Here is a 20421-nt window from a genome sequence, read left to right on the forward strand (position 1 = left end):
AAACCTTAAAGGTTCATTCTCACTATACCTTCCGTTTCCATTCCATATCCATTCCATTTCTTCCGTTCCTCCTATGCTTCCGTTCCGTATCAGTTCCATACTTTTTATTGTACAATTTATATCATTACGAAAGTTTATTTTAAAAATTTGTATCTTTTGAAAAAGGTAATAGATTTAATTAATTAATTATTTTAACAGATCTAGTACAAAAGTAAGAATCTGACAACGCTGTTTCCGATACGCTTCAGTTAAGATCGATTAAGATGGGCTGGTCACGTATGCAGAATGCAAGAAAACCGCATACCAAAATCACTGCTTTACGGTGAGCTTGTAGACGGTAAGAGGAGGCCAGGTGGACAACTCAAAAGGTACAAGGACATTTTCAACGAAAACTTAAAGGGGATTAATGTGCAGAATGAGTGGGAAGTAGCAGCTCACAATAGAACTCAATGGAGAAGAATTGTAAACTCAGTTAACAGCGAGAACCAAAAAGTTAAGAGGCAACAAAGCAATGAGATTTTTGAATGTCCGGAGTGCGGTAGACAAATAACATCACGTATTGGGCTTTTCAGTCACAGAAAGGCTCATGAAAGAAAACGCCTTGCGTGACCATCTTCTGATGCGTGTCAAATACTCGTCAGCGAGTAATGGCAGTATGTATGTATGTATGTACGCTTCAGTCCGTCCGCCAAAAAAAATGTGTGGAAGGAAAGGATATGGAATGGAAGGGAAGCGGAACGGATTCATTTACATGATTTAATATTTTATGTAAACGGAAGGGGGCTGATATGGAAGGCATAGTGAGAATCAACCTTAATGTGGAACTCAAGAACCTGGAAGACTCCATCCGTAACCTCCAATGCTCTAAGACACTCGAAGAAACTTCTCAGGACGTCTGGACGACCGAGAAGAAAATATTTCCGCTGGCTTTTGTCAAATCTCTGACATTGTATAATGAGTTATCACTCAAGAAAGGGGGACACGAGAGATCAATAATGTCGCAGTGATTATAACTTCCCTCCCTCATATTTATAATCTACATCTACATTATATTCACAGGAACTTTATTTTTTAATTCTTTTTATGGTATATACACTCTGTATATCTAGAAAGTTAATTAAAAACACAGTCAATTTAGACTGGGGCTGGCTTTCTAAAAAAATTCGAGAGAAAATTTCGACCCTTCAACGGCGGTCAGTTGAAAAGTGTACAAGGGGCAGCCTCTCAGGCCATTAGGGCCTTGAAAAACAATCCGTCCAGTCACAGAAACAATGGTTCGAAATCCCCCGCACCTACTTCTTGTTGAATAGTTTGGACTTTCATTATAGCTGAAAGTGGTTTACCATTAACAGCTGGTCTTAACACTTCACGGCCCTTGAATGCCTTTGATCGTTTGCCCTTTCGAAATTGCAGGAAAAATTTAAACGAATACTCCGAAGCGCCCGCAGTTCAACCATTCTTTAAAAGACTTTTTATTAAAATTCTTATATCGAAAATAATATGTACGCAGTATAAGATACAACACTTAAGAGATTTGTAACTGGTAGTTTAATAGGTTCAAATGATTTAAAAGTAGGATATTTTCATAAATTTTAGTTTTTTTCTTATCATTTGCAAACCGGAAACTATTGCAAAATAAAAATATACCAAAAGTACCCCAAAAACAGTATGCCGAATAGATTGTTTCATATTTAACCCATTAAGTCTCAAAATCAAACATGCTGGGTCACAAAAAATACATGTTTCAAAACCCTCCTATAGTTTATATTAAATGAGGAGTTATCAAAGAGCTGTGACTAAATGGATAAAAATTAGACATAGATTTTTTTTATTAGTAGAACTCATATAAAATCTAAACTAATAAAGAACACCTGCATATAATTCAAACAAAATACAGTAAACTTAGTTTAAGCTTTTCTAGACTATGTGCCTTAACTATGGAGGGCTTAACAGTATAGGGGAACAGAATGGCAACACTGCCTATTGAGAACGCATGCACTTATAGGGTTATCGACGAGCAACAATAAAGCTCTTGCCGCGAGTAATAAACAAATTAACAACCTGTATATGCACGCAACGACAAGAGTCCAACGCTTACCACTTCATACTAATGTCACTGGACAAAAGTGTGGTAGCCAGTTTTAAAAATTTTAAACCTCAAAATGAGACAATAGATTTGTAATTTCAGTTTTTCCATGATTCGCCACACAAAGATTAAACAAATAGTGAGGAAGATCCGTTAACAAAGTTTTCAGTAGTTTTATTTGAATGTCTCATTTTTTACCTAAAAAAGGTGTGTCTCATTTTTACACCACTTGGCCCTATTCCCTATTTCCCTAATCTAAACTCTTTTTATTGCAGTTTTCCACTTGATTAAATGACTCTTCGAAATAAAAATAGGAAATAAATTAAACTTAAAACACGATAGAAAACGTATTAAAGCTGGCTCAGTGTTTTGTGTATTTGTACACCTGGCAGAGTAGTGGCACAACATCCGGCAACTTTTGAAATTCAATTTGAAAAATTTAAATTACATTTGCCCCAGTGTTTCTCGAAGATGTTCCCGAGGGAACAGCCGAATAGCAAATTTCATTTATAATAAGAAAATCGTCTAATAGAACTGGTAGCCGGGCTTGCGGTTCTTTGGGGCATATACCTTTGAGGTTTGTTGTAACTTTAGTATGGGGCATTAATAATTTCTTTAGCCCCTAACAATCTCTTTTTCTTTTCAAAGAGGGAATTAAATTTGAACCAAACCAAACCAAACTACCTAAATATAACCGACGTTTTAACTAAACTTTCTTCTTCATATTTTTATTTAAGAGTATAATTATATCATTATAATATACAAAGTATAAATAAATAGGAGCGAAAAAGATCAGGAAGTGACTATGACTTTTCATCCCATAATCCTTCAGGCAGAAAAATCTACGATATCGAAAGATGCGTACAACTTATGATAGATAGAAACCTAACTATCGGAAACAAGAAATAGCTATCTTATACAATAGTCAAGCAGCATTAAAAGCGATCAACTCAGTAAGCAAGTACGACTGATATCGGAGATGGAGAACTAACCTCTGTGAAACCGTCTCAGATACTAGCTTTTGTCAACGCCCGCAAGAATGGGTGCCACAATAAATGTATAAGATGTATGTAGAATGTTTAGGAGGGGAGTTAATCACCGCGACCTTACAGATCTATTGTGTGTTTCCCTTTCTTGAGTTATAACTCGTTATAACTCATCATACAGTCTCAGGGCTTTAACAAAAGCCAGTATCTGAGATGGCTCCACAGAGGCCAGCTCTCCATCCTCGACATCAGCCGTACCAAAGTTCATGACACGAATGGTCGTCGTCTCGGCGCACTCAGTGATAAGATGTTCTGGTGTTTCCCCATTTGATAAGATGTATACAATGATGCATTTTTAAAGAATTTAAAATCCATTTTTTTCTATTTCATCAGGAATATAAAAGAACGATGAGGTAAAATACTGGAGTAAAATTTTATACATTTTACCTCACACATCGTTCTTTTATATTCCTGATCAAAATAAAACAATTTTGGATTTTAATCTGGAACAAGTGCGGGGAAGTAAAAAACTGAATTATAAATTATATATTTTACCACATCAAAATTATTTATAGAAGCATAAAAAGTAAAATAGTAAGTTTTGATATTTTTATAAAAAAAAACTCTTTATAATCATAGTATACAAGAAAACAACCTATATCTCATGTAAAGATACAGAATACGCAGAAAAATGATAATGGTAAAAAATATAGTGTTCACAGCAATATTGCCATTTTAATTTCAAATATGGCCGGCCTGTAGCTTTTTTAGGACGCAACCTATGTGAAAAACGATTTTTTATTTCAAGCGAGTGAGACAGGAATACGGGCATTTTAGAAATTAGCAATTTCACATTTTCAAAGCAATAACACAAAATTCTTTGCAATATTCGGCCATGGTGAATTCTTAATGAATTGTAGCAGCCGGTTTTTCCAAATCACCTGGCGCAGGTAGAGTAGAATAAAGCATTTCATATAAAAATTGCCTTTTTTAATTTCCAACGTGCCCATTTTTTCGCCAAATGATATTTGTTTTGCCGTTTCGAAGCGTTTCGCTAATAAAAATATAACTATGTCGAGTTTTGAATATTGAAACATATTTCGTTGTGCCACTTTTTTTTTGCATTTGTGCTATAAGTCAGCTTGCATATGCGGAGAATTTTGATTCAATTCTATTTTGTCTCGTTATATATTCTCCGCTGCAACTTGCTTGTGATATATGTATTGATATAAATAAATGATATTTTACAAGGTGATGCATTGCCCTGTATCTCCTATAGAGGTAGTATTTTCTACTTGATTCTTTTTTTATATTTTCTTTTAATATAAACAATCATAATATAACACCATAATATTAAAATTTATATAACATCTCTTCAAAAAAGTCCCATACCCTACGTGGTACATAATTACATCTTTGTTCTTTGGCTAAATATGATCAATAGTAATACATAATTATGTAGAATGTTAAACAAAAAGAGTATCCATCAAAAGAAATATGATACAAATCTGTCGCTAAAAGAAAAATACTTGTATAATATAACACAAAAAGTATTTTCTCTTAACGTACCTGTCCCATTAATTAAATACAAAAAGCATATTTTGTTACATAAACAAGCAAAATGGTGGTTAAAATATTTATAAATAAAAAAATATGTTGCAATCAAAATTCACTTACCGACTAGGTCTACATACAGTGTAATGGTAGTAGTTCGGGATATACCTAGAAACAAAAAGAAATTATCAGTAAAGAAATATATATTTAATTTAATCACTTAACAAATGTAAAAAGCAATAAACTAAAAAAATGCATAGAATCAAAAAAATATTTTATAATTATTTTCGATTTTGCAAATATGACTTAGGAAAATTATTTATTTATCATTATATTTATTTATATTTTTTATTAACTGAATGTTTACAAAAATTCTTGGTTTTCTTTAAGTAATCTTGACGATTCTTTTACAGCCTTTTGTACTTTGTAATCCTTTTTACTTTTTCGACGAAATATCTTTATATTTTCCAGAAAGGAATTTTATATCAAAAATATAGATAAATAAATAATTTTTGACAGTGAGAGTCAATTAGAAATGTGGAAAATAAAGATAGTACGAGAGACTGTTCACGAAATATATAGACATAATAATTTTATTAGAACATAAGATTTTATAAGCTGTAAGAATGATTTTACAACATGTCGTTAGACACATTTTACTCTTTCTAAAAATTATGCAGATTAAAAAAAAAGGAGAAAATGACCGGGAAAAGTAAGTAGCAGAGACAATAAATTTTATTATATTTTTCCCGAAAATTTGATCTCTTCCTCACTTTGTGCCTCTCTGTATTAGAGAGAGAAAATGAATTTTCTCCCCCTACAGCCTATTTTATGCGTGATTTAATTTGACACTTTCCCTAAACGCGAATTTTGCCACAATTGTGCCATTTTTATTCTTAAAATTCTATTTGCCGGAAAATCGTATTATTATATAGTTTGGGAATAACAGAACTTTGATGAGTTAACTTAGAAAGGCAGTCCCCAGTGTTTTTATCTCTTTTCAGATAAAACCTTCTATTAGAAGATATGTAAGAGATTTCTTTTTATTTACTTACCATAAATATATACCGTATGATCGAAAAAAAATGGCGTCCAGTTGGCTGGGAAATGACGATCGATGACATTTCCCATATAATTTTACATATAAAATGACAGCGATCTTCATTTCAGACGCCGTTTTTATTCGATCATACGGTATTTATGGAGTCCTATAACTTTTTCTATATGATTTCATTTGCATAAAAAATTAGAATTACAGATTTAGTAATTAACACACCAACATCTTCTTTATCTGGCTACAAGTTTATTTTTTATTTTTAATACACAAATATACGCTTAGTTATAATAACCAGACTTTTTCAATACTATACTATCGAAAAAAACGGCGTCAAAGACGGCTCGGTAATAATAATCGATGATAATTTTGGGGAGGTCAAGCCCTAGGCGTCATGTACTTGGTCCGTATTCTTTGTTATTTCTTAATGACCCTTTGTAATTAATTTTTATATTGAGTACAAATAATTTTAAAATGGTGTAGTTTAAAATTCGAGAAAAAATAAATTTTCGGGTTGTCTTCTTGTGTGCCTGAAATTTTAATCTGCTTTATTTTAATCTTTCTATAATTAGTGTTAATTATTTGAAAGTTTTATGTAAATTTTTAGTAAATGACGTCTATAGAGATTGCGACTTCTAAAAAATTATCATTGATTGCCATTCCCTAGCCGTCGCATCGACGCTATTTTTTCTTTCAATCATACGGAACTTGATCTGAATAATAAATCTAATAGAAACAATAACATTCTATTATTCAATATTTTTGCAAATAAAGATAAATAAAATCATATAAGTAAAAAAACGCAAGTTTACAACTTAGCCCAAAGTTTACTCTAGAGCTTTTTCTTCATCTTAAAAAAGCACTTAGAGCAACAAAAATGGCTGAGATTCCAACTATTTGCCAGGATATTCATCTGAACTTTGTGCCTGACAAGGGTTTGGAGAAATTGTTGGCTCATACCGAAAATCTTCTAAATAACAAGTAAGTTAACAATAATTTTATGAGAACAGTTCGTTTTAAATTCATCTAGTCTTACAGAAAACAACTCTATTTTATTTTTTCCCACTCTATCTACGTCAGAATCACAGCAATTTAAATTTATATAGGTACAAATTATTTTTTAGGAAGTACTATTTTAAGAGACCTTTTTATATTGAAGTTTATATATAAAAAAAATCAACTGTCATGGCTCTATGAATCATAGTATTATAAAAAGTACATGCAAATACAACAGTCTATTTTTTAATAAATAATTAGTACGAAAAATATTTAATATATTTATTTATAAATCATAAATAACAAATTTAAAAGACTACTAGAAAAAAAGTAACGCCAACTACTTATTCAGAGGCCAATTAATTCATGAAACTGAAAATCTGCTTATTAATAAAAAGAAAAATTAAAACTTTAAACATGATCAACGTTCATTTCAATGACAACTAACTTAAATTCTTTCTTAGAGAATTAACATAAACCATACAGTATTAAGTTGAATATAATATGTGAATATTCTCGAATGAAAAAAATAAAAATATCATAAATTATTTTAGGAAATGAGTATGACCTTTTAATTCTAATTATATCAAAGTATTCTACGTGTTCTGGGTCATGCACTTTCAAATTCCTTAGCCAATTTTCCACGCATACTTTTCTGTATTTCTTGAAATAATAAAGAACATGTAATTCTTCCAAGCAAATGCAGAAACGTCTTTTATGATATTCTAGTAGTAGTTTCTCGTAACGGTCTTGGATATATTTTTCTGGATAAGGTAATTCATGAATCGAATCTCTAAAAAGATTTAATTCTTTTATTGGCAGATTATAAAACGTGAAATGTACGATCAGCGTTATGTTTAACTTACGTATTCTCTAAAAGGTTCTCAGTATATCCTATCATTCCTTTCAGTGTATTGTCTGACACTAGACTCAAATAAATATCTTCAGTTAATGGGATATGACTCATTTTCATGCTTTTTGAGGCTTAAAACAGTAAAAATTTAAAAAAAAGAAGGGTTGTTTTCCAAACTGACTTTTTTGAACGAGGAATTTGACGTTTGTCAAAACACGTAACCATAGCAATCCAAGGAACCTTGATATAAGAGTGAGTTAGGCTTTTATAAAACCTAAAATGCTTCTATCTTCCATTATATATAAATACATTTGTCGAAATGAATAAATAGCATAGCTACTAGCTTAAACAATGCTTCAAAATTAATTACGTATTCTTTTAAATTCTTAAAGCATTTTTTTGTTTGTTTTGCTGACACCTATTGGTGTAAGTTGAAACTTTCTATGCAAGTTAGGGATTTTTGGAAATTAAACGGGCGTACTTTAGGGACTTTTTTATATAGTTGGAAACCCTGGCATCTATGGGTCGATAAAATCGATTTATACTGGATTTAAGGTTCTTAAGCTTAATTTTAAAGATTTTTATATTGGCTTTTAAATATTATGCGCTCTCTTTATTGTAGTATTTTACAGTGGTTTAGTATGAATTTAGTTAAGAAATAACTTAAGATTGGCATGATTCGTTCAAACAGATTTGTACAGATATTCTGTAACAACACGTGGAGGTAAGGTGTATTTTATACATTATCACTATATTTACTGATATCTTTTTTGATTCTCTCTCTTTTCTATAAGAACTACACGATTTTAATAATATTTTAGGTTTTACTAATAAAAAACCAAGGGTTTTAAATATTTTATCCATGGATTAGGTATTCCCTATTGACAATTTTATTCTCGTGCAAAGAGAAACTAAATTAAGAGCACAATAGATAATTACCTAATTAAATTACATAAAATTTAGAAACATTTTTGAATTAAAAACACCCAAAGTAGTTTAATCTAACCTAGGTAGTGAGCGTGATCTTTTACAGTCTTGGGTTATTTTATCCAGTTCTATTTCTTCCTGATTGTTTACATCGAAATTTCTCATCCACCGTTCCACATATTCTCTTCTCTTTGCATTATATTCAAAAATACTGTGTAGTTCTTCTAGACAAATCCAGAATCGTCTTTGGTGAGCTTCCAGCAACAGCTTTTCTAATCGACTTCGTATATGTCGTCCGTTATCAGGTAATGCTTGAATTAGTTTCCTAAAAACAAGTTTATATTTGTTACAGACCTTTAGATACACTTGAGACCGCAGAAAATCCACAAAAAGAACCAGTTTTCGTTGATATATATTTGTAATGGAGGAATTTGTACGTCTGAATTACTTGTTCTGTAAAAGCTTCTGAGCATGATTCATTAAATCTGCCAAACCACTGTCTGTGATGAAATTTAAATGGATATCGTCATTGATGCCTGGAATCCTATTCATTTTTGTATTTTTGGGAGTTTTTAATACAAAAAATAAAAAAATAGTGGGCAAAAAGTCTTTTTGAAACTGACGTTGTCAAAATTTTCAAAGTGATGTCTACTAGAGGTGGGTTGTGAAATCGCAGTCCGCTACTTTGTCACAGCTCCACCAACGTCGCAGTATGTGACTGCTCCAGTTCCAAGAAAATCGCAGTGACATTTCGGAGCAGTTTACAAGTTTAGGACATCTGCGCTCGTGAGTAGCAATAGGAGCAATAATTTATTTGTAATGATTCTGGTTGCTTAGACTTAATATTAATATTTATAATATATATTACATCATAATTCATGAATGAATACAACATTAGAGAATGCGTAGAAATATCATTTTAATCTAGCTTTACTATATCTATTAATATTTTTTTTATACAGTCAGAGCTGCTTGTGATTTATTTAAAGTTCTTATTAAACACCAACACTAGAATATAAATGATTTGTGAAAAAGCTATTATTTGTTTTAATCATCTATAGTTTTGTATTGTATTTTTAAATATAATAAATATATTAGAGTTAAGAACTTTCGCGACAGACAGAGGAAAGCCCAAACTCAAATGTTATTTCTACGTCTACTAACGTTATTCTCGTTATAACACGAAGAATATATATCATTATTACTAATTTCTTAAGTAGGATATGAAGTAATATTTTATAATTTTTATTACTAGGAATAGAAGATATGAGTCCGGTAGATATCCCTAGTTTACGAATAAAAATTAAATAAATATAAGAAAATGAGAGAAGTCATCCCATATGTATGTAGATAAAAGAAGTTTCTACGCATATAAGAAAACTGTATCAAATCCAATTTGTATTTAAAATAGTCTTCCTTTTAGGCCCCTCCACAGAATTTATGTAAATGGTAAGTGAAAGAAATATTTATCCTGTGTCTCTGATTACATATTTTGAGTAGATAAAAGTGTCTAAATGTATATTTTTTCACTCACTAGTTTTATACACGTACAAATATTACTCTTCAAAACAGTTAAAACACATGTAGGTGGCGCCCCCTACAAGTAGAAGTCATATTGACATCAAAATCAAATTTCTCATATCTAAAATCACCCAGACACCAATTTTTATCCAGATATCGGCTATAGCATAACCAACATGAGATACAGGCTAGAGACATCGATTTGTGACGTCACCGCAATAGTCGGGCTTTTGAATTGTACCATATGGTACTGCATATAGTTTTTGCATAAATAATAGTATTTAATATGAAAAATATTATACACAAAGGTATTAAAAAATAACATTAACTTTTTATCACGTTAAAGTAATTGAATAGCATTAAAATTTAGATCTAAAACACGAATATTAATATGAAATAAACAACAGCATAACATGAACAGAATAAAATCCAGATAATAAAAAGCATGTCCTAAAATTGCGTTAGTGAGTATTTAGCAGCTAGTAATAATATACCTTGTGATAAAGTTTCCAAATATTAAAAAATTTGAAAACTATACTTTATCGACAAGTTAAGAAAATGTATTGTATATGATAAGGGCAGAATACATTTTAAAGTTTAATTAAAAATAATTGTAAAAATCTGCCAAACATATTTAAAAAAACTGGATATCAGGTAGAATTAACTATTATCATTAAGTAATTTGTAATTCGATGTTCAAGTAACCATTTCCATAAATCGTAAATAAAAAGATAAAGATATTTTTTTTATATAAAATACTGAAATAAAGTACCATTCATTTAATTTCTTTAAAATATATTGCCATTTCATAATAATAATAATAATTTTCAATATTTATTTCATCCTGAATTTCCAAATCTTGTTTTCTTTCATCGGGATGTTTTCTCTTTATGGGAACATGCACAGTCATATAAGAGGGTTGATTTGGAAAAATTGTAGGCACAGCATCTTCTGTAGGTTTTGAACGTGACTTAGTTACAGTTAATATTGTTGGGAAAGAGAATGTAGACAGATCCTGAGGACTTATTATAATTGCTGCTACAAGGCACAGACACAGAACAATGTCGCGGCATTTTTTATTTCACAAAGTAAAAATAAAGAAACGACAACTGTTTTACCTAAAAATACACGTCACTTACGTTGGTTTAACACTATACACTAACACAAATGCTATTAATTATGTTTTTATATAAATTCCCCAACTTTTTCCTAGTCCGGACACACAGCCGGCATCGCCGGTGTTACTATAATTTTTACCGAAAGTATGGTTTTTTTTCGCGGGTACGATGTTATGAATCGGATCTAAATAGTTCACTATTCACTCAAAATTATTTAGTATAATTTTATTAGCATAGAAACGCGTAAAAACACAGATTTGTTGCGAAACTAATGAAAACAATTGGTTTGTTTACGACTACTAATTCTCGACCACTTCGGTAGAACTGTCAAAACAGTCAGGCCTTGAATATGACGTTAGCCACGGCTATAGTTATATTATTTGGAAAAAGCCGAAATAAAAATGAATCTTCTACACCCTGTATCTCCCGGAGCATTTTTGGACATAATCGAATGTGCTCAAATTATGTAATTTTTAACCGTTATGTGCAATACTTAAAAACAAGTTACAAAAATATAAAAAAAAATTATTCGAAGCTTATATTTTTGCTCAAGAGTCATATTATAAACCATATACGTCTGTGAGACGTCACGTTAGGGCTTAGGTCATAAAATTAGCACGTTAGTAGGTTTATTATGCTGTACTGTACGGGTCGGTCTCAGGGGTCGGGTAAAGAGGGTGTGTGGCCGAAGGAAATATATATTATATTTCAGAAAGGAAAATTTTCTAAGGCTTAGCCCGATCCTGTAGTGTTAAGCCACATCCAAAATTCCAAACACATGTGCTTCGATTAAGGCTTGATTAAGGTTTGCAGAGCTTCAACATTTTCCATAAAATAGCGAGCAATTTGTTACAAAACCATATAAATTATATATCACTGTAATCATAAAACTACAATCTATTTCCGTATTGTAACGGAATTTTAAATTATGTCTTTATTTTTGAGAAAATTTAGTTCAAACATAAGAAATATTTTGTTGATGTTTGACCATCAAAATCTTGGCGCTGGATGTATACCATGATAGTAAGACCCATGATTACTTATGGAGCAGTTGCCTGGTACACAAAACTAGAGCAACGGACGGCAAGGCTAAACCTGTGCAAAGTCCAGAGACTAGCATGCGTTTGCATCACAGGAGCCATGAGAACCTGTCCAACAGCAGCAATGGAGGTCATTCTAGATCTAACACCACTGCACATTGTCATTGCATATATGCCAATGCGACAATGATTAGAATGGTCACTAACGGAATTAGTACTGGGAGAATTGTCAGATCAGGGGCTTGGAACACCCTCATAAAGGAAATACCACTCCTGCAACTCCCAGTGGACGATATGCCAAGAACCTACAACTTTGAGAAACATCTCAATGTAGTATTGGGCAATAAAAAGGATTGGAAGAGCAAAACGCTTGCCCAGCAGTTAAAAGACCATACCATAACTTGGTATACTGATGCTTCCTAAACCAATACGGGAACAGGGATCGGAGTGTTTGGGCCGAGAGCTAAATACTCCGAACCAATGGGCACTTACCCTAGTATCCTACAGGCAGAAATCTACGCTATCGAAAGATGCGTACAACTTATATTAGATAGGAACTATCCGAAACAAGAAATAGCCATCTTGTCTGATAGCCAAGTAGCGTTAAAAGCGATCAACTCAGTATCAATCAATTCGAAATTGGCCAAAGAATGCATAGAGAAGCTGAATAAATTAGGCAAAGAAAACAAAGTCCTCCTACTCTGGGTGCCTGCTCACCAAGGGATAGAAGGCAATGAAAAAGCAAATGATCTAGCTAGAAAAGGAGCGAACACTCCACTAACTGGACCAGAACCGTTCTGCTTTCCAAGTGGTAATCAACTCAAGGCGGAACTCAAAAACTTGGAAGATTCCGTCCGCAACCTGGAGTGGGAATCTTGCAACGGTCTAAGACACTCGAAGAAGTTTCTGAGGGCTTATGATTAAGAAAAATCACAGATCTTCCTGGGTTTAAGTAAGAACAATCTTCGGATTGTCACGGGGTTTTTAACAGGACACTGTCTCCTCAATTAACACCTCAGTAGATTGAAACTAAGAAGAAACGGCGAATGCAGATTCTGTGGGGAAAATGAGGAAACACAGTACACCTCATCACTGAGTGCGCCGAGACGATAACCATTCGTGCCATGAATTTTGGTACGACTGATATTGGAGATGGAGAACTACCCTCTATAAAACCGTCCCAGATACTGGCTTTTGTCAAAGCCCTGGGACTGTATGATGAGTTATAACTCAAGAAAGGGGACACAATAGATCTGTAAGGTCGCAGTGATTAACCCCCCACCCACTAATTCTAAATTCTAAAAAATTCTAAATCAAAATCTTAAAAATAAAGAAGTTGTCTAAAAATGTGCTACAATACGGATATAGTATAATCCTTTATCTTTAATTTCCTTCTTCATTTGTGTAAAAATACCTAGCCAGTTTTACATAAAACATTAAATGCCGAACGGTTATTTTGCTACTTTTTCGGACTAGTGAAATGGACTTAAAGAATTAATGGAATTAAGTTATGAACAAAAAATATATTCATTAAATTTTTAAGTAGGATATACGAAAAAATAATTTTTCTCCTTAGTATTGAGTATAAAAATACGATTTTATTAGAAGATATAGTCTGGTAGGCGTCCCTAACACATCCATAAAAAGTAAGAGAAATAAGGAAATGAAAGAAAGGTCGTCCCATATTGGGCGTAGTTAACGAAAGTTTTCGAGGCCTAAAAGCGATAAACAGTCCCAGTTTGAGACGGGAACGCGATCCGGGAATAATTCCTGGAGTCGAAGTCAACATTCCATCGACAATTAAGTCCAGAAGGTCCGTCCAGGACGACTAATTTCGGGTGGGACCCGCTAACTTCCCCAGTTAGGCCGTCACGTTTACTTCATCTGTCTGTGACTGGATTCTGCTTGCCTTGCTCCTGACCATGACGTCCCGTCCGGCTAACTAAAATTTTGGAAGATACTTTAATACAGTGGAACGTGCAGCCGCAGCACCCGCTTTCCAACTTCTCTCCAACTGACCTGGATAAACGACTTTTATTTGTACGTGTTTCACAATGCACCATATTGCAAGCTTCAAATTTCTACAATTAATACGATTAACGTTGTTTTATTGCGATTTACAACTTCGGAATACGCTTCGGTTCCGATTCATCCAATTTACACGGTTTATGTTGCTCTGCCGACTGATTTACGCGCCAAGGTAATTAAAAACTTCGCGCTTTTGCCGATTCCATGCCTTTGAAAAACTTTTAATCTGCTTTTTGAGTTTTTCTGATCGCGCTTCCCCTCAACGTTCGGCGTGTGGTATTTTATTATAACTTTTTCTCCATACCCTATTATAGTCCAGTCAAATTGTAGTTAAGAGTCCATTTCACTAGTCCGAAAAAGTTAAAAAAATAAGCTTTTTTTATTAAAGTACCTACCATTGTTAATCTTTCTAAATAGATTCAAAAGTAAGTAAAAGTGCTTTACTTTTATGCTTAGGCGTTAAAATGACTTTTTTATATTGTCAATCAGGTCGCAAAAATTAATAATAATATAATATGTCACAAAAGTATAATAATAATTATACTTTTGTGACGTTTGAAAAAAATATATTTTATATTATGCTAAAATTTTTAAATAATTATTCGTCTTTTATTCTTTCAGATACAAAACACTTAAATTAAAAAGTCTCTTATTGAGAGGATTTCAATCATACATTTTTATTAAAAAATGTTTCTTTTTATTTATTCAATATTAGTTAGTTTTTTTTTTTTAGTTTTCGCGACTCCAAAATGCTGTTTCGTCTGCCGCATCGGCTGCCTAAAGCATGCCTAAAGTATGTTTTCCAGGTATAATAATTAAACATATTTGGAATGGTCTGGTTACACTTTAAATCCGAAAAAAAAGTCTGGCACACTTATTTCTAGGTTAAATAGATGCTAAAATTTAAGAATAAACAAATTTCAAGTTGCCTAAAGAATGTTTTTTGGATTTATTTTTTTGCAAATGTTATGGGTTGCACAGTAGCGAAATACCCTCACCAGTTAATAAACTATACATTTTTAGTTATTCTAGCTTGCCTAAAATATGTTCTCTAAATATGTCGTCAGCTCTTAGGCTATGAGTCTATATGAACAATTTCGCATGGCGCGTATGCTCCGTCCGACGGACGGCTATCTTGAACCGTCCGTCGTGTTTTTTCAAGACAGCCGTCATACGAACTCCGTCGGACGGAGCAAACGCCATGTGAAATTGTTCATATAGGCTCATGGTACTTGCTCGAACTTGCGGACGGTGCGTCGCGGACGGTCCGCTCCATTCAAGATAAATTGGACTCGCGGTACTACTTAATAAATTCTACGGTTTTATAATCATAATCTATAATCTGTAGAAGCACCTATTCAACAATTTTGTTATAGTATCAATTTTAGACATTAGTATCAATATTAGACATCTTTATTTCTGCAATAATTATAATGACTTGGCAATTGCACGGCACCACAATTATAAAACTACTAGCGTGTACCAGCGACTTCGTTCGCGTCCATTTAATCATTTGCAATGGTGATGATAAAGCAAAGCAAGAATTTCCATTAACATACAAACTGGATAAAATTTTCTCACATTTATGTCAGCATAAGAAAAAACAATATGGCGATATTATTATATAACTTGGTAATATTTGAGGGGTAGTTTCATCTCGTTGGAATTTGACTTTCGAAAAATCCGTTTGCCAAAAATAAGCTTTTTACGTCAAGCAGTTTAAGCAGAATCGTGGTTAAGAAATTACCCAACTTTTTGGAACACCCTGTATGATTTTTTAAAAAAATTCAAAATATGTAAAAAAAACCAAATAAATTATGCTTGTCCAAGCGTTTTCCCGAAAGACTAACCGTTTTTTAAATAACAAATGTTGTAATATTTTAGGGGCGTTTTCACTCTCTTATCGAACCTCTACACCCCACAGTCAATCCGTTTGCCAAAAATCGCTTTAAAGGTCACAGCTTTAAAGGTCAAACAGTTTAAGCAGAATCGTGATTACTCAATGGTCATATTTTATGAAACACCCTGTATAAATTTATAAAAAACCTTAAAATATGTAAAACGACAAAATAAAATATACGTGTTAAAGAGTTTTTCCGAAAAACTTACCGGTTTTTAAATAAAAAATATTTTAATATTTGAGGGATAGTTTCACCCCCTTAGAATTCGAGTTTCGAAAAATCCCTTCTTATCGAACCTCTACACCCTAAACTCAATCTGTTTTCCAAAAATCAGCTTTCTACGTCAAGCGCTTTAAGCAGGATCGTGGTTAATCAATGACCAGATTTTTCAAAACACCCTGTATACATTTTTAAAAAATCTTAAAATATATAAAAAAACAAAATAAAATATACGTGTTTAAGCGTTTTTTCGGAAACTTGACCGTTTTTTAAATAAAAAATATTGTAATATTTGAGGGGTGGTTTCACCCTCTTGAAACTGGAATTTCGAAAAATTCCTTCTTATCGAACCTCTACACCCTAGAATCAACTTGTATGCCAAAATTGAGCTTCTTACGTTGGGTGGTTTGAGCAGGATCGTGATTAATCAGTGTATGTCAGTCACTTAAGGATTTTATATATTAGCATAGATAATAATCTACCACTTCGATTACTAAGTAAATCTAAACGGTGCAATTAAAAATAATTTTTTTTAGTTAATAAAATATCATATCGTGCAATTGCCAATTCATTATAATTATTACAGAAATAAAGATATTTAATATTCATACTAACAATTTATAACAAAATTGTTGAATAGGTGCTTCTACAGAATCTAAATAAAATAAACTGTCTTGGTTTTTTCAAGAGATCTCACAACTTTTTGTAATGGAAAAATTGCATTGTGAGCCTGAAATTTTTTACATTCTATGTTTTTGATAGGATTGTTATTTATAATAAAATTGTATGGAAATAAAAACAACTTAGACCTAGAGAGAGCTGGGCGTTTCTCCGCTCAAACAAAAATAAAACTCTGGTTTTAGAATCAAGGCTCACAAATTTCTTTGTGGTTGTTTATTCGTCAACAAAAATGCTTTTAACCTGAGAAAGTGTATATATCCCCCTAAAAAATGTTTTAAAACAACTTATATTACGGTCGAGCATTTAATAACCAAACATAAGAACTGATGAGTAAAATCTGGCATTTTAACAGCTAAAAAGTTCAATTAGTTTTGTGTCGCTTTATAAGTTAAATTGAAAGCTTTATATAAGACGGGCGCAAGTTTTCAGTCGTGAGATTCACTCGTGATTAATGTGTTCGCTTGAGGAAAGCCAACCTGGTAGTCTTGGTTGTTTGTACCATATTCCGGAGTAACGTTTTTTATCATTCCTGACAGACACTTCGAAATGCAGTTTGTTTTTAAATGAAAAAGTTCCGAAGACCATCTTTAGTTTCCCGACGGGGACGAAAAAGTGCGAACGCTTTGCGGGAAACAATACTTTATTTTGAATTCAGCGATATATACATATTACAAAGTAAAATTAATGGACCCGGCAACTGAAGAATCTTTTAAAACTCGATGTCGACGTAACAATGAGGAATTGTTATTCGCATTTACATAATTCTTTATGGTCCAACATTTTCAGCAATTAATTCCAGACAATAAACTTTTTTGCTACAAAACTACACCAATGAAAAATTGCTCTTGAAGTGTTTTCACTGCCTTCCTTATTGAAACGACACCAGGTTTCATATTTCAAATGTTAAAATTTATATATATGAAGCCAGTAAAAGCTTGCATAAGTAAAACAGGAACAGTTTTATAATTCATTAACATAGATTAAGAGTTTTTCCAGTATACCGGATGTCTCAGAACTCGTATTGTAATAAAAAAAATATATTTTTACAAATGTACTTCCCTATACCTTATGAGATACACACACCGGAAAAGTCTAGGGATATTACAATTTTATGCAGCCATCGTCAGTAATTTTATTATTTGCATTTCTGATATAATAAAATTAAAATAAACAAATAGTTTACAGGACGTATTGGAAATAAAAATGCGAAATTTACCGAATTTTTCAAATTTACCTTGATTTTTATTAAACTCAAAAAAATACACACATTTTTTTTATTCTAAACAGTGAATTAAAAAAAAGATAAAATCATTTTTACTTAATAAAGGGTATGGACTCCTCTACTGTTCATTACAGCCCTACATTGTCTCTCCATGCTCCTGATCAGGTTGTCGATCTCTTCTTGAGGTACAGCCTGCCACGCTGCATTCACGGCCCGAACCAGATCCCTACGAGTTTCACGAGGCATACCCATTCTCAAAATTCTTCTTTGGACCGCGTCCCATACGTGCGCGATGGGGTTGAGGTCAGGAGATTGTGCCGGCCAGGGTAAGATGTTTAATTGATGAGCATTGATAAACTCACTTACCACTCTGGCTGTATGAGTCCGTGCATTGTCATGCATGAGAATGAAGTTTCTCCCAAAATCATTGGCATATGGTAACACGACAGGCTCAAGAATTAAATCACGATATGTGGTTCCTGTTAGAAACCTTTCAAGAAAAACGAGATCGGTTTTTCGGCCTAACTGGACTCCTCCCCAGACCATAACTGTTCCACCTTGATAAGGGTGCACTTCCTGAACATGATCCAACCGAATAAGATTTCCCGGTTCTCTTCATACCCTAAAAGATCGCGCACACTATACCTACACGGACCAGTACGGACCAGCACAGCACAAACCTGTATCCTGCATGACGTCGCACACTTTACCGCCACAGACCAGCAACATAAGCGAGAGTTTCGAAAAAAGTACAGTTGTCAAGGCTCAACTACTAGAGCGTGCAACACAGAAGTATTGAAAATGAGTAGTTCAGAGGAAGAAATTATTATTTTAGCCATGTTGTGTGAAGAAGAGGAGGAAGAGAAGGAAGCTAAGAAAAAAGAAGATTTTGGGTTCACCCTATAAATCAAAAGAAGAGCAATATGGCGAATTTCATCATTTGTTTCCTGAATTAAAAAGATTCGAAAAAAGTTTTTTTCCAATATTTTGAATGTCACAAATCAAATTTGATTATTTTTTTTTGCTATCGACTCCCATATTGCATCTTTTCTTTCTTGGTCTCTATATATAAAATGCTTGGGTCGTATCGCACAGCTCTGGATACTTTTGTACCAGTAAAATAAGCTTTTCTTCATTCATATTTCAAACGATTTAAAGGTTCGAACAAAAATAAACGAAATCTAACCTACATCATGCGACTTGAGCCAGCTAGCGTACTCGAACCCTTCAATATTTGCATGTTTGTGAAGGTGTGCTGGTTCGCTGGTGCGCACATTAGGTCGGACCAGCACGACCAGGCATAAATATTGCCTTTCATATTTGTCCCTGACCGACACGACCTGTTTTGACGGTCGTGGCTTGTGGCGGTACGTGCTGGTACTGGTCTAGTGTGCTCTACTCTATTAAATAACACGGTCACCTTCACCGGTAGATTTTACTGGTCTGGTCCGTGCCGGTCCGTGTAGGTATAGTGTGCGCGATCTTTAAGCCTTCTCGAATCCGGATGAATTCCAAAGCGTGACTCATACGTGAAGAGAACATTGGCCCATTGTTCATTCGACCACTGAACATGATCTTGAGCCCACAAATATCGTACCTCTCGATTTCCTCTCGTTAAGGGTTGAGCTCTCCAGGGGCGTCTGCTTCTTAAGTTGACCTCTCTTAATCTATTGCGAACAGTGTCAGGACTAACGGTTACATTATGTGTTTCCTGGAGAATTAAACTAAGCTCTGGTGCTGTAAGAGTCGGTCGGCGTCGAGCATTTAATTGTAAAAAATGATCTTGCTGGGAAGTAGTAATGCGATGTCGCCCTGTGTGCCTTTCAGCAACATCACCACTGTCACGGTAGCGTGCACTTAATCGCGATATTACACTTTGCGTTGTATTTAATGCTCTAGCTACGTCGATTTGGCGCATTCCAGCTTCGAGCATACTCATGGCCTTTAGCATTTCGTCTCTGTTAAGATGTATACGCTCCATAATGTCGTTTAATACTAAACAGAGTTATTTGAATGAATTCTGGACAGTTATCATAAAAACATAGCCAGTACAGGTTAAATTGGAACGATTGATGCAAGGTGCTTTTTATACATTTGACAAAAAAAACACAAACATTTCTGCAAATATCCCAAATTTAGAAATAACTAGTGTGACTACTTCGTTTCTTCGTTTTTAATCGAAGTAGAAAGAATCGGCCTACAAATATGTGGTTGTTTATTCAAAACATTTATTTT

At 33.3% G+C, this 20421-nt stretch overlaps 2 protein-coding genes across 10 annotated transcripts in view; both read right to left on the bottom strand.

The window, feature by feature from the left end:
- Nucleotides 1–20421, bottom strand: part of LOC115882301 (hemicentin-2-like) — a 393218-nt gene that overhangs the window by 251121 nt on the left and 121676 nt on the right. The window lies entirely within an intron of this gene.
- Nucleotides 1–20421, bottom strand: part of LOC115882305 — a 158225-nt gene that overhangs the window by 99791 nt on the left and 38013 nt on the right. For 2 of the 5 annotated variants that reach the window (XM_030900292.1, XM_030900293.1), the window contains exons 1-3: nt 7543–7717; nt 7245–7469; nt 4750–4794 (exon numbers count right to left, since the gene is read on the bottom strand). In XM_030900292.1, the coding sequence (XP_030756152.1) occupies nt 4750–4794; nt 7245–7469; nt 7543–7649 (377 nt within the window). In that variant the 5' untranslated portion in view covers nt 7650–7717. Of the gene's footprint in view, nt 1–4749; nt 4795–7244; nt 7470–7542; nt 7718–8535; nt 8782–8904; nt 9080–20421 lie in introns of those variants that run through there. The other 3 variants (XM_030900289.1, XM_030900290.1, XM_030900291.1) reach the window with 2 other exon arrangements.

The sequence above is a fragment of the Sitophilus oryzae genome, unplaced genomic scaffold, assembly GCF_002938485.1.
Source record: "Sitophilus oryzae breed Bouriz unplaced genomic scaffold, Soryzae_2.0 scaffold_177_pilon_pilon, whole genome shotgun sequence".
Classification (NCBI taxonomy): Eukaryota; Metazoa; Arthropoda; class Insecta; order Coleoptera; family Curculionidae; genus Sitophilus; species Sitophilus oryzae.